This window comes from Lampetra fluviatilis, chromosome 76 (genome assembly GCF_964198595.1).
Source record: "Lampetra fluviatilis chromosome 76, kcLamFluv1.1, whole genome shotgun sequence".
Taxonomy (NCBI): Eukaryota; Metazoa; Chordata; class Hyperoartia; order Petromyzontiformes; family Petromyzontidae; genus Lampetra; species Lampetra fluviatilis.
In genome coordinates this window covers 3,567,641-3,581,631 of record NC_136350.1, presented here as the reverse complement: position 1 = coordinate 3,581,631, position 13,991 = coordinate 3,567,641, and the positions used below count along the sequence as shown (strand labels likewise).

The following is a 13,991-nucleotide window of genomic DNA, read 5'->3' as shown; positions in this document are numbered from 1 at the left end:
ACAGGACCCACAGACTCACCACACAGAGACCCACAGACTCGCCACACAGAGACCCACAGACTCACCACACAGAGACCCACAGACTCACCACGCAGAGACCCACAGACTCACCACACAGAGACCCACAGACTCACCATACAGAGACCCACAGACTCACCCACACAGAGACCCACAGACTCACCACACAGAGACCCACAGACTCACTCATAGAGACCCACAGACTCACCACGCAGAGACCCACAGACTCACCACGCAGAGACCCACAGACTCACCATACAGAGACCCACAGACTCACTCATAGAGACCCACAGACTCACCACACAGAGACCCACAGACTCACCACACAGAGACCCACAGACTCACCACGCAGAGACCCACAGACTCACCACGCAGAGACCCACAGACTCACCACGCAGAGACCCACAGACTCACCACACAGAGACCCACAGACTCACCACACAGAGACCCACAGACTCACCACACAGAGACCCACAGACTCACCACACAGAGACCCACAGACTCGCCACACAGAGACCCACAGACTCACCACACAGAGACCCACAGACTCACCACACAGAGACCCACAGACTCACCACACAGAGACCCACAGACTCACCACGCAGAGACCCACAGACTCACCACACAGAGACCCACAGACTCACCACACAGAGACCCACAGACTCACCACACAGAGACCCACAGACTCACCACACAGAGACCCACAGACTCACCACACAGAGACCCACAGACTCGCCACACAGAGACCCACAGACTCGCCACACAGAGACCCAGAGACTCACCACACAGAGACCCACAGACTCACCACGCAGAGACCCACAGACTCACCACGCAGAGACCCACAGACTCACCACGCAGAGACCCACAGACTCACCACACAGAGACCCACAGACTCACCACACAGAGACCCACAGACTCACCACACAGAGACCCACAGACTCACCACGCAGAGACCCACAGACTCACCACGCAGAGACCCACAGACTCACCACGCAGAGACCCACAGACTCACCACACAGAGACCCACAGACTCACCACACAGAGACCCACAGACTCGCCACACAGAGACCCACAGACTCACCACACAGAGACCCACAGACTCACCACGCAAAGACCCACAGACTCACCACACAGAGACCCACAGACTCACCATACAGAGACCCACAGACTCACCACACAGAGACCCACAGACTCACCACACAGAGACCCACAGACTCACCACGCAGAGACCCACAGACTCACCACGCAGAGACCCACAGACTCACCATACAGAGACCCACAGACTCACAGAGACCCACAGACTCACCACACAGAGACCCACAGACTCACCACACAGAGACCCACAGACTCACCACGCAGAGACCCACAGACTCACCACACAGAGACCCACAGACTCGCCACACAGAGACCCACAGACTCGCCACACAGAGACCCAGAGACTCACCACACAGAGACCCACAGACTCACCACGCAGAGACCCACAGACTCACCACGCAGAGACCCACAGACTCACCACGCAGAGACCCACAGACTCACCATACAGAGACCCACAGACTCACCACACAGAGACCCACAGACTCACCACACAGAGACCCACAGACTCACCACACAGAGACCCACAGACTCACCACGCAGAGACCCACAGACTCACCACGCAGAGACCCACAGACTCACCACACAGAGACCCACAGACTCACCACACAGAGACCCACAGACTCGCCACACAGAGACCCACAGACTCACCACACAGAGACCCACAGACTCACCACGCAAAGACCCACAGACTCACCACACAGAGACCCACAGACTCACCATACAGAGACCCACAGACTCACCACACAGAGACCCACAGACTCACCACACAGAGACCCACAGACTCACTCATAGAGACCCACAGACTCACCACGCAGAGACCCACAGACTCACCACGCAGAGACCCACAGACTCACCACGCAGAGACCCACAGACTCACCATACAGAGACCCACAGACTCACTCATAGAGACCCACAGACTCACCACACAGAGACCCACAGACTCACCACACAGAGACCCACAGACTCACCACGCAGAGACCCACAGACTCACCACACAGAGACCCACAGACTCGCCACACAGAGACCCACAGACTCGCCACACAGAGACCCAGAGACTCACCACACAGAGACCCACAGACTCACCACGCAGAGACCCACAGACTCACCACGCAGAGACCCACAGACTCACCACGCAGAGACCCACAGACTCACCATACAGAGACCCACAGACTCACTCATAGAGACCCACAGACTCACCACACAGAGACCCACAGACTCACCACACAGAGACCCACAGACTCACCACGCAGAGACCCACAGACTCACCACACAGAGACCCACAGACTCGCCACACAGAGACCCACAGACTCGCCACACAGAGACCCAGAGACTCACCACACAGAGACCCACAGACTCACCACGCAGAGACCCACAGACTCACCACGCAGAGACCCACAGACTCACCACGCAGAGACCCACAGACTCACCATACAGAGACCCACAGACTCACCACACAGAGACCCACAGACTCACCACGCAGAGACCCACAGACTCACCATACAGAGACCCACAGACTCACCACACAGAGACCCACAGACTCACCACACAGAGACCCACAGACTCACCACACAGAGACCCACAGACTCACCACGCAGAGACCCACAGACTCACCACGCAGAGACCCACAGACTCACCACGCAGAGACCCACAGACTCACCACACAGAGACCCACAGACTCACCACACAGAGACCCACAGACTCGCCACACAGAGACCCACAGACTCACCACACAGAGACCCACAGACTCACCACGCAAAGACCCACAGACTCACCACACAGAGACCCACAGACTCACCATACAGAGACCCACAGACTCACCACACAGAGACCCACAGACTCACCACACAGAGACCCACAGACTCACTCATAGAGACCCACAGACTCACCACGCAGAGACCCACAGACTCACCACGCAGAGACCCACAGACTCACCATACAGAGACCCACAGACTCACTCATAGAGACCCACAGACTCACCACACAGAGACCCACAGACTCACCACACAGAGACCCACAGACTCACCACGCAGAGACCCACAGACTCACCACACAGAGACCCACAGACTCGCCACACAGAGACCCACAGACTCGCCACACAGAGACCCAGAGACTCACCACACAGAGACCCACAGACTCACCACGCAGAGACCCACAGACTCACCACGCAGAGACCCACAGACTCACCATACAGAGACCCACAGACTCACCACACAGAGACCCACAGACTCACCACACAGAGACCCACAGACTCACCACACAGAGACCCACAGACTCACCACGCAGAGACCCACAGACTCACCACGCAGAGACCCACAGACTCACCCTGTGAGATGTTGACTACCTCGCCGGGTCTACAGGAGGTCGTGGGTTCGATCCCAGACCCTGATCGGTTCGCTGCTGCTGTGCATTTGAAGCGGGGGTGGGCGGCTCAAAGCTTCGCGTTCTCAAAACGCCCCGGGGGCAACCCTCCCATAGTCACCCGCCGCGGTCACCAACGCAACCGGCGCCCCCGGGGCGTTTGGCGAATCCGAATCTGTCCCCGTATAAAAGGCGGCTCTCGCCCGCTCGCCCGGCTCAGTCGGTCGGGGCAAGGTCAGAGGCGGCTGGCGACTCCGCCGTCTTCCATTACTCGCGAATATTTATACATCTTTATATATAAACACGCGCGCGCGCGTTGTGTGTGCGTGCGTGTGTGTATGTATATGTATACATAACAAGGCAACGAGACGTTTCAATTTTAATGTTTATTTTTAAGATGTTTTTGATTTTTTTTGTTGACGGGTGAACGGACTTCGATGGAGATCGGTAACGGGCGCGATCGTGACGCGTCGTGAGGTAAAAAAATTGTTTAAAAATATTAAAATTTTATATTTTTAAAATAAATTCACGAAGTGGACGCTCACGTCCCTCTCGCCTGCGGTCGGATCGGGCCGCGAAACGTCGAAATTCATTAAGATTCCGCGTTTACTGCGCGAAATCTACGCGGTTCGATTGCGATAAAAATATATAATAATGATGTTTATTATAGTTTATAAGCTATGAGCTCGGTGTGGGGGAGCCTGGTGAGGTGACATAATCAATAATACTTCTCGGTGTTTGTATTTAAAGTGATTCGGCTGACCTCTAGCGCGCAGCTGATTGGCTGCTCAGCCAGCAGTGGATAGACCATGTGGGGGGGGGGGGGGGGGGTGCCTATCCAGACTACGAATTGTGAACGCGACTTTAATTGGAAATCGCACAATGGATAAGCGCCGATTCCTGGAGATTGTGGGTTCGATCTCGACCCCTGTGAGATGTTGACTACCTCGCCTGGTCTACAGGAGGTCGTGGGTTCGATCCCGGACCCTGTGAGATGTTGACTACCTCGCCTGGTCTACAGGAGGTCGTGGGTTCGATCCCAGACCCTGTGAGATGTTGACCACCTCGCCTGGTCTACAGGAGGTCGTGGGTTCGATCCCAGACCCTGTGAGATGTTGACTACCTCGCCTGGTCTACAGGAGGTCGTGGGTTCGATCCCGGACCCTGTGAGATGTTGACTACCTCGCCTGGTCTACAGGAGGTCGTGGGTTCGATCCCGGACCCTGTGAGATGTTGACCACCTCGCCTGGTCTACAGGAGGTCGTGGGTTCGATCCCAGACCCTGTGAGATGTTGACCACCTCGCCTGGTCTACAGGAGGTCGTGGGTTCGATCCCAGACCCTGTGAGATGTTGACTACCTCGCCTGGTCTACAGGAGGTCGTGGGTTCGATCCCGGACCCTGTGAGATGTTGACTACCTCGCCTGGTCTACAGGAGGTCGTGGGTTCGATCCCGGACCCTGTGAGATGTTGACTACCTCGCCTGGTCTACAGGAGGTCGTGGGTTCGATCCCGGACCCTGTGAGATGTTGACTACCTCGCCTGGTCTACAGGAGGTCGTGGGTTCGATCCCAGACCCTGTGAGATGTTGACTACCTCGCCTGGTCTACAGGAGGTCGTGGGTTCGATCCGGACCCTGTGAGATGTTGACTACCTCGCCTGGTCTACAGGAGGTCGTGGGTTCGATCCCAGACCCTGTGAGATGTTGACTACCTCGCCTGGTCTACAGGAGGTCGTGGGTTCGATCCCAGACCCTGTGAGATGTTGACTACCTCGCCTGGTCTACAGGAGGTCGTGGGTTCGATCCCAGACCCTGAGTGTACTGGCAGTCTATAATGCAGACTGTAGCTTGGTTATTAAGCTGAGTGAGTGTACTACACTATACACTGCACACTACACTATCCACTACACTATACACTACACTATACACTACTACACTATACACTACTACACTACACTACTACACTATACACTACACACTACACTATCCACTACACACTACACTATACACTACACTATACACTACTACACTAAACACTACTACACTATACACTACACACTACACTTCTCCCCGCGGGTGTCTCTGTGGGTCTGAAGCTGACCCGCTTGTTGTGCTGCCCCCTCCCGCCCTCCGGCCCTCGAGGGGCGATGTTTGCGAGGAGGAGGCAAGTCCTGCAGATCACGGCGGAGGAGCCGTGCTTCCCCGTGGCCTACCTGGGCAGCGCGCCCACCCACGCCGGCAAGGGCAGCCCGGCTACGGCACACGCAGTGGCACGCGTGTGGGCACGCAGTCAGCACGGTGCGTGGTGGTAGTGGTGGTGTAGGTGGTGGTGGTGTGTGGTGGTGGTGGTGCTGGTGGTGGTGGTGGTGGTGCTGGTGGTGGTGGTGTGGTAGTGGTGGTGGTGAGTGGTAGTGGTGGTGTAGGTGGTGTAGGTGGTGGTGGTGGTGCTGGTGGTGGCGGTGGCGGTGGTGCTGGTGGTGGTGGTGTGGTAGTGGTGGTGGTGGTAGTGAGTGGTAGTGGTGGTGTAGGTGGTGGTGGTGGTGGTGGTGTGTGGTGGTGGTGGTGCTGGTGGTGGTGATGGTGATGGTGGTGGTGTGTGGTGGTGGTGGTGGTGGTGATGGTGGTGGTGATGGTGGTGGTGATGGTGATGGTGGTGCTGGTGCTGGTGGTGGCGGTGGTGCTGGTGGTGGTGGTGTGGTAGTGGTGGTGGTGGTAGTGAGTGGTAGTGGTAGTGAGTGGTAGTGGTGGTGTAGGTGGTGGTGGTGGTGGTGTGTGATGGTGGTGGTGGTGGTGGTGGTGCTAGTGGGCACGCAGCCAGCACGGTGCGTGGTGGTAGTGAGTCGTGGTGGTGGTGGTGTGTGATTGTGGTGGTGGTAATGGTGGTGAGTGGTGGTGGTAGTGGTGGTAGAGTGGGGATTGGCAGAACTTTTGTGCACCACCATCACCACCACCACTCACCACCATTACCACCATTACCACCACCACCACCATCATCATCACCACCACCATCACCACCATTACCATCACCACCATCACAGCCACTACTCACCACCATTACCACCACCATCACCACCACAGCCACCACTCACCACCATTACCACCATCACCATCATCACCACCACCATCACCACCACCATTACCACCACCATCACCACCATCACCACCATCACCATCATCACCACCACCACCATCACCACCATCACCACCACCATCATCACCACCATCATCACCATCACCACCACCATCATCACCACCACCATCACCAACATCACCACCATCACCACCACCACCATCACCACCATCATCACCACCATCACCACCACCATCATCATCACCATCATCACCACCACCACCATCACCACCATCATCACCACCATCACCACCACCACCATCACCACCACAGCCACCACTCACCACCATTACCACCACCACCATCATCACCACCACCATTACCACCATTATCACCATCACCATTACCATCACCACCATCACCATCATCACCACCATCTCCACCATTACCACCATCACCATCATCACCACCACCATCACCACCACCATTACCACCACCATCACCACCACCATCACCACCATCACCACCATCACCATCATCACCACCACCACCATCACCACCATCACCACCACCATCATCACCACCATCATCACCATCACCACCACCATCATCACCACCACCATCACCAACATCACCACCATCACCACCACCACCATCACCACCACCACCATCACCACCATCATCACCACCATCACCACCACCATCATCATCACCATCATCACCACCACCACCATCACCACCATCATCACCACCATCACCACCACCACCATCACCACCACAGCCACCACTCACCACCATTACCACCACCACCATCATCACCACCACCATTACCACCATTATCACCATCACCATTACCATCACCACCATCACCATCATCACCACCATCTCCACCATTACCACCATCACCACCATCACCACCATCATCACCACCACCATCACCACCACCATCACCACCATCATCACCATCACCACCACCATCACCACCATCATCACCATCACCACCATCACCACCATCACCACCATCACCACCATCACCACCATCATCACCATCACCACCATCACCATCACCACCATCATCACCACCATCACCACCATCATCACCATCACCACCATCACCACCATCACCACCATCATCACCATCACCACCATCATCACCATCACCACCACCATCACCACCATCACCACCATCACCACCATCATCACCATCACCACCATCATCACCATCACCACCATCACCACCATCATCACCACCATCATCACCATCACCACCACCATCACCACCATCATCACCATCACCACCATCACCACCATCACCACCATCACCACCATCATCACCATCACCACCATCACCATCACCACCATCATCACCATCACCACCATCACCACCATCATCACCATCACCACCATCACCACCATCACCACCATCACCACCATCATCACCATCACCACCATCATCACCATCACCACCACCATCACCACCATCACCACCATCACCACCATCATCACCATCACCACCACAATAACCCTCCCGCTCTCCACTCCGTCTCCTCCTCGGCGGTGCACACACAGGCACCATCGGCACGCGGATGATCCTCACCGTGAGCGCCCAAGGTCTCCGCTTGTGCCCGGTGACCACCACCACCACCGCCACCACCGCCTCAACCACCACCACCGGCACCACCCAACAACAACCGCCCTCCCACCTCTACCAGGTAACTCACGCGATTGGCTCTGATGATGATGATGCTGCTGCTGCTGCTACATTCCTGGTCCCCGACTCTGGGATGCTGATGGGAACTTGTTGAGATACGAACAAACCTGTTCCGTATGTCCAGTGACAGCTGTCCGGACCGAGCGTCATAAGTTCAATAGATGGCGGTCTGTGGTGATGGTAGTGGTGGTGGTGGTGTCTGTGGTGGTGGCTGTTGTAGTGGGTAGTGGTGGTGGTGTCTGTGGTGATGGTAGTGGTGGTGGTGGTGTCTGTGGTGGTGGCTGTTGTAGTGGGTAGTGGTGGTGGTGTCTGTGGTGATGGTAGTGGTGGTGGTGGTGTCTGTGGTGGTGGCTGTTGTAGTGGGTAGTGGTGGTGGTGTCTGTGGTGATGGTAGTGGTGGTGGTGGTGTCTGTGGTGGTGGCTGTTGTAGTGGGTAGTGGTGGTGGTGTCTGTGGTGGTGGTGGTGTCTGTGGTGGTGGTGGTGATGGCGGTGGTGGTGGTGACGGTGGTGGTAACGGTGGTGGTGACGGTGGTGGTGGTGACGGTGGTGGTGGTGGTGGTGGTGGTGACGGTGGTGGTGACGGTGGTGGTGGTGGTGGTGGTGGTGACGGTGGTGACGGTGACGGTGGTGGTGACGGTAGTGGGTGGTGGTGACGGTGGTGGTGACGGTGGTGGTGACGGTGGGTGGTGGTAACGGTAGTGGGTGACGGTGACGGTGGTGGTGACGGTGACGGTGGTGGTGACACGGCTGGTGCCCGGCAGGTGTCGCGGGGTGACGTGGTGCGCCGCCCCGGACCCGGCGTGCCCGCGCCTGCTGCTGTGGGTGTACCGGCACGAGGGGCGCCACAAGGCGGTGGCGCTGCGCTGCCACGCGGCTCTGGCCAGCGCCCCGGCACAGGCGCGCCGGGCCGCGGCGCTGGCGCGGCAGGCGGCGCAGGACGGACTCGCCGAGTTCCGCCGGATTAAGAGGCTCAGCGACGCTCGCAGCGGGAGGCAGGTGAGGGGGGGGAGAGCACACAGCACACAGAGACACACACAGAGAGACACACAGAGAGACACACAGACACAGACAGAGAGACTCACACAGACACACAGAGAGACACACAGAGAGAGACACACACTCACACACATACACAGACACACAGACTCACAGACTCACACAGACTCACACACACACACAGAGACACACACAGACTCACACACTCACACACACAGACTCACACACACACAGACTCACTCACACACACAGACTCACACACACTCACCACACACACACACACACAGACTCACACACACTCACCACACACACACACACACAGACTCACACACACTCACCACACACACACACTCACCACACACACACACAGCCTCACGCGTTGTGTCTGTGCGTCTGCAAGCTGCGGCTGCAGCAGCTGCTGCTGCCGCACACACACAGACTCACTACACACACAGACACACTCGCCACACACAGACTCACACACCACACACACTCACCACACACAGACTCACACACCACACACACACACAGCCTCACGCGTTGTGTCTGTGCGTCTGCAAGCTGCGGCTGCAGCAGCTGCTGCTGCCGCACACACACAGACTCACCACACACACAGACACACTCGCCACACACAGACTCACACACCACACACACTCACCACACACAGACTCACACACCACACACACACACAGCCTCACGCGTTGTGTCTGTGCGTCTGCAAGCTGCGGCTGCAGCAGCTGCTGCTGCAGCACACTCACAGACTCACCACACACACAGACACACTCGCCACACACAGACTCACACACCACACACACTCACCACACACAGACTCACACACCACACACACACACAGACTCACCACACACACAGACACACTCGCCACACACAGACTCACACACCACACACACTCACCACACACAGACTCACACACCACACACACACAGACTCACCACACACACAGACACACTCGCCACACACAGACTCACACACCACACACACTCACCACACACAGACTCACACACCACACACACACACAGACTCACCACACACACTCACCACACCACACACACACAGACACACACACACCACACACACTCACCACACACAAACACACACACACCACACACACACACACCACACACACACACCACACACACACTCACACACACACTCACACACTCACCACACACAGACTCACCACACACACACAGACTCACACACACACTCACACACACACTCACACACACCACACTCACCATACACACACCACACACACCACACACACACACAGACTCACACACTCACCGCACACACACACACTCACACACACACTCACACACACCACACTCACCACACACACACCACACACACCACACACACACTCACCACACACACTCACACACACACACTCACACACACACCACACACGCACAGACTCACGCGCTGTGTCTGTGCGTCTGCAAGCTGCGGCTGCAGCAGCTGCTGCTGCTGAGCTGGAGACCTCTGCAGCAGCAGCAGCAGCAGGGGGGGGGCGCTGCTGGTGGTGGTGGTGGTGAGGGTGGTGAGCACGAGGGTGAGGAGGGGGGTGGTGGTGGTGAGGAGCGTGGTGAGGAGGAGGAGAGGCTGGGGGTGTCCGTGCTGCTGCCCGCCCCACCGCTGCGGAGGGTGATGAAGCGATGCAGCGTCTACCACCAGCCCCGCGGTGGGCTACTACAGGCCCTCGTGGAGGTGAGTGGTGAGGGGGGTGGTGAGGGTGGTGGTGAGGGTGGTGAGGGTGGTGGTGAGGGTGGTGGTGAGGGTGGTGAGGGTGGTGAGGCAGCGTCTACCACCAGCCCCGCGGTGGGCTACTACAGGCCCTCGTGGAGGTGAGTGGTGAGGGGGGTGGTGAGGGTGGTGGTGAGGGTGGTGAGGGTGGTGGTGAGGGTGGTGGTGAGGGTGGTGGTGAGGGTGGTGAGGGTGGTGAGGCAGCGTCTACCACCAGCCCCGCGGTGGGCTACTACAGGCCCTCGTGGAGGTGAGTGGTGAGGGGGGTGGTGAGGGGGGTGGTGAGGGTGGTGAGGGGGGTGGTGAGGGTGGTGAGGGTGGTGGTGAGGATGAGGGTGAGGAGGGTGGTGGTGAGGGTGGTGAGGGGGGTGGTGAGGGTGGTGAGGGGGGTGGTGGTGGTGAGGGTGGTGAGGGCGGTGAGGGTGGAGGTGAGTGGTGGTGAGGGTGGTGGTGAGGGTGGTGAGGGTGGTGGTGAGGGTGGTGGTGAGGCAGCGTCTACCACCAGCCCCGCCGTGGGCTACTACAGGCCCTCGTGGAGGTGAGTGGTGGTGAGGGTGAGGGTGGTGAGGGTGATGGTGAGGGTGATGGTGAGGGTGGTGAGGGTAGTGAGGGTGGTGGTGAGGGTGGTGAGGGTGGTGGTGAGGGTGGTGAGGGTGGTGGTGAGGGTGGTGAGGGTGGTGGTGAGGGTGGTGAGGGTGGTGAGGGTGGTGGTGAGGGTGGTGAGGGTGGTGGTGAGGGTGGTGAGGGTGGTGAGGGTGGTGAGGGTGGTGAGGGTGGTGGTGAGGGTGGTGAGGGTGGTGGTGAGGGTGGTGAGGGTGGTGAGGGTGGTGGTGAGGGTGGTGAGGGTAGTGAGGGTGGTGGTGAGGGTGGTGAGGGTGGTGGTGAGGGTGGTGAGGGTGGTGAAGGTGGTGAGGGTGGTGAGGGTGGTGAGGGTGGTGGTGAGGGTGGTGAGGGTGGTGGTGGAGGTGGTGAGGGTGGTGAGGGTGGTGAGGGTGGTGAGGGTGGTGAGGGTGGTGAGGGTGGTGGTGGAGGTGGTGAGGGTGGTGAGGGTGGTGATGAGTGTGGTGGTGAGGGTGGAGGTGAGGGGGGTGGTGAGGGTGGTGGTGGGGGTGGTGAAGGGGGGTGGTGAGGGTGGTGGTGAGGGTGGTGGTGAGGGTGGTGAGGGTGGTGGTGAAGGTGGTGAGGATGGTGGTGAGGGTGGTGAGGGTGGTGGTGAGGAGGGTGGTAGTGGTGGTGAGGAGGGTGGTAGTGGTGGGTGGTAGTGGTGGTGGGTGGGGGTGGTGGTGATGATGATGGTGATGATGATGGTGGTGATGATGATGATGGTGGCAATGATGATGATGGTGATGATGATGGTGATGATGATGATGATGGTGGCAATGATGATGATGATGGTGGTGATGATGATGGTGATGATGATGATGATGGTGATGATGATGGTGATGATGATGATGGTGATGATGATGATGGTGGCAATGATGATGATGATGGTGGTGATGATAATGGTGATGATGATGATGGTGATGATGATGGTGATGATGATGATGGTGATGATGATGGTGATGATGATGATGATGGTGGTGATGATGATGATGGTGATGATTATGATGATGGTGATGATTATGATGATGGTGATGATGATGGTGGTGATGATGATGGTGATGATGATGGTGATGATGATGGTGATGATGATGGTGATGATTATGATGATGGTGACACTGAGATGCAGCGTATAGACCACGTCTCTCATGGCTCATGCTTCTCACGACGCGTCTTGTTGTTGTTATTGTTGTAGTTGTTGTTGTTATTGTTGTAGTTGTAGTTGTTGTTGTTGTTGTGCTGTACCTCTATGTGCCTGCAGGACTGGGTCGCTGAAAGGCAGGAGGAGCGCCTCTTAAAGGATCGCCGTGATGGTGGTGATGGCGGTGATGGCGTTGATGGCGTTGATGGTGGTGATGGTGGTGATGGCGTTGATGGCGTTGATGGTGGTGATGGTGGTGATGGTGGTGATGGTGGTGATGGTGGTGATGGTGGTGATGGTGGTGATGGTGGTGATGGTGGTGGTGTTGGTGGTGGTGGTGGTGATGGCGTTGATGGTGGTGATGGTGATGGTGGTGATGGTGGTGATGGCGTTGATGGTGGTGATGGTGGTGATGGTGATGGTGGTGATGGTGGTGATGGTGGTGATGATGGTGTTGGTGGTGGTGGTGGTGATGGCGTTGATGGTGGTGATGGTGATGGTGGTGATGGTGGTGTTGGTGGTGATGTTGGTGGTGCATTGGCTGCTGATGTGTCCCGTATGAGTCTGTGTGAAAGGCCAGCCACACGGTTACCACAATCATCATCATCATCAGCAGCAGCAGCATCAGCAGCAGCATCATCATCAGCAGCACGGTTATCACAATCATCATCAGCAGCAGCATCATCAGCAGCAGCGGCAAGATCAACAGCACGTTGTCCAGTACGAACAACATCATCAGCAGCATCATCATCATCATCAGCAGCACGGTTACCACTATCATCATCACTATCAGCACCATCATCACTATCAGCAGCAGCAGCAGCATCAGCAGCGCTCTCTCCGGTACGGTTACCAGCGCTATCATCATCAGCACCGTCACTGCCATCATCATCATCATCAGCAGCAGCAGTGCGGGTGACTTCATCAGCACTATCATCATCATCATCATCAGCACTATCATCATCATCATCAGCACTGTCATCATCATCAGCACTGTCATCAGGATCATCATCACCGTCATCAGTAATTTCATCGACACTATCATCATCATCAGCAGCAGCAGCAGCAGCACAATCAGCATCATCATCAGCATCATCACTAGCAAGACCGTCACTATCATCAGCACCATCACCATCATTACCACTATCCTCAGCAGCATCATCATCAGCACTCCCACCATCATCGCTGTTCACACCGCATCACTCCAGACAATACTGCACATTGTGAACCCACTCTG

General features: G+C 56.9%; 1 protein-coding gene across 1 annotated transcript; it reads left to right on the top strand.

Moving 5' to 3' along the window:
* Positions 1-3,700: 3,700 nt before the first annotated feature.
* Positions 3,701-10,918, top strand: LOC144953425 (protein FAM43A-like). Its single transcript, XM_078884002.1, has 6 exons — positions 3,701-3,918; positions 5,614-5,769; positions 8,111-8,253; positions 8,953-9,249; positions 10,726-10,822; positions 10,914-10,918. Exons 1-6 carry the CDS (start codon positions 3,909-3,911, stop codon positions 10,916-10,918), a joined length of 708 nt encoding a protein of 235 aa, XP_078740128.1. The 5' UTR covers positions 3,701-3,908.
* The last annotated feature ends 3,073 nt before the right edge of the window (positions 10,919-13,991 follow it).

Excerpts from the sequence above, each read along its gene's own strand:
- LOC144953425 (XM_078884002.1), top strand. Across the intron at positions 5,770-8,110 it reads GTGGGCACGCAGTCAGCACG|GCACCATCGGCACGCGGATG; the intron begins GTGCGTGGTGGT and ends GTGCACACACAG. Across the intron at positions 8,254-8,952 it reads CGCCCTCCCACCTCTACCAG|TGGGTGACGGTGACGGTGGT; the intron begins GTAACTCACGCG and ends TGGTAACGGTAG.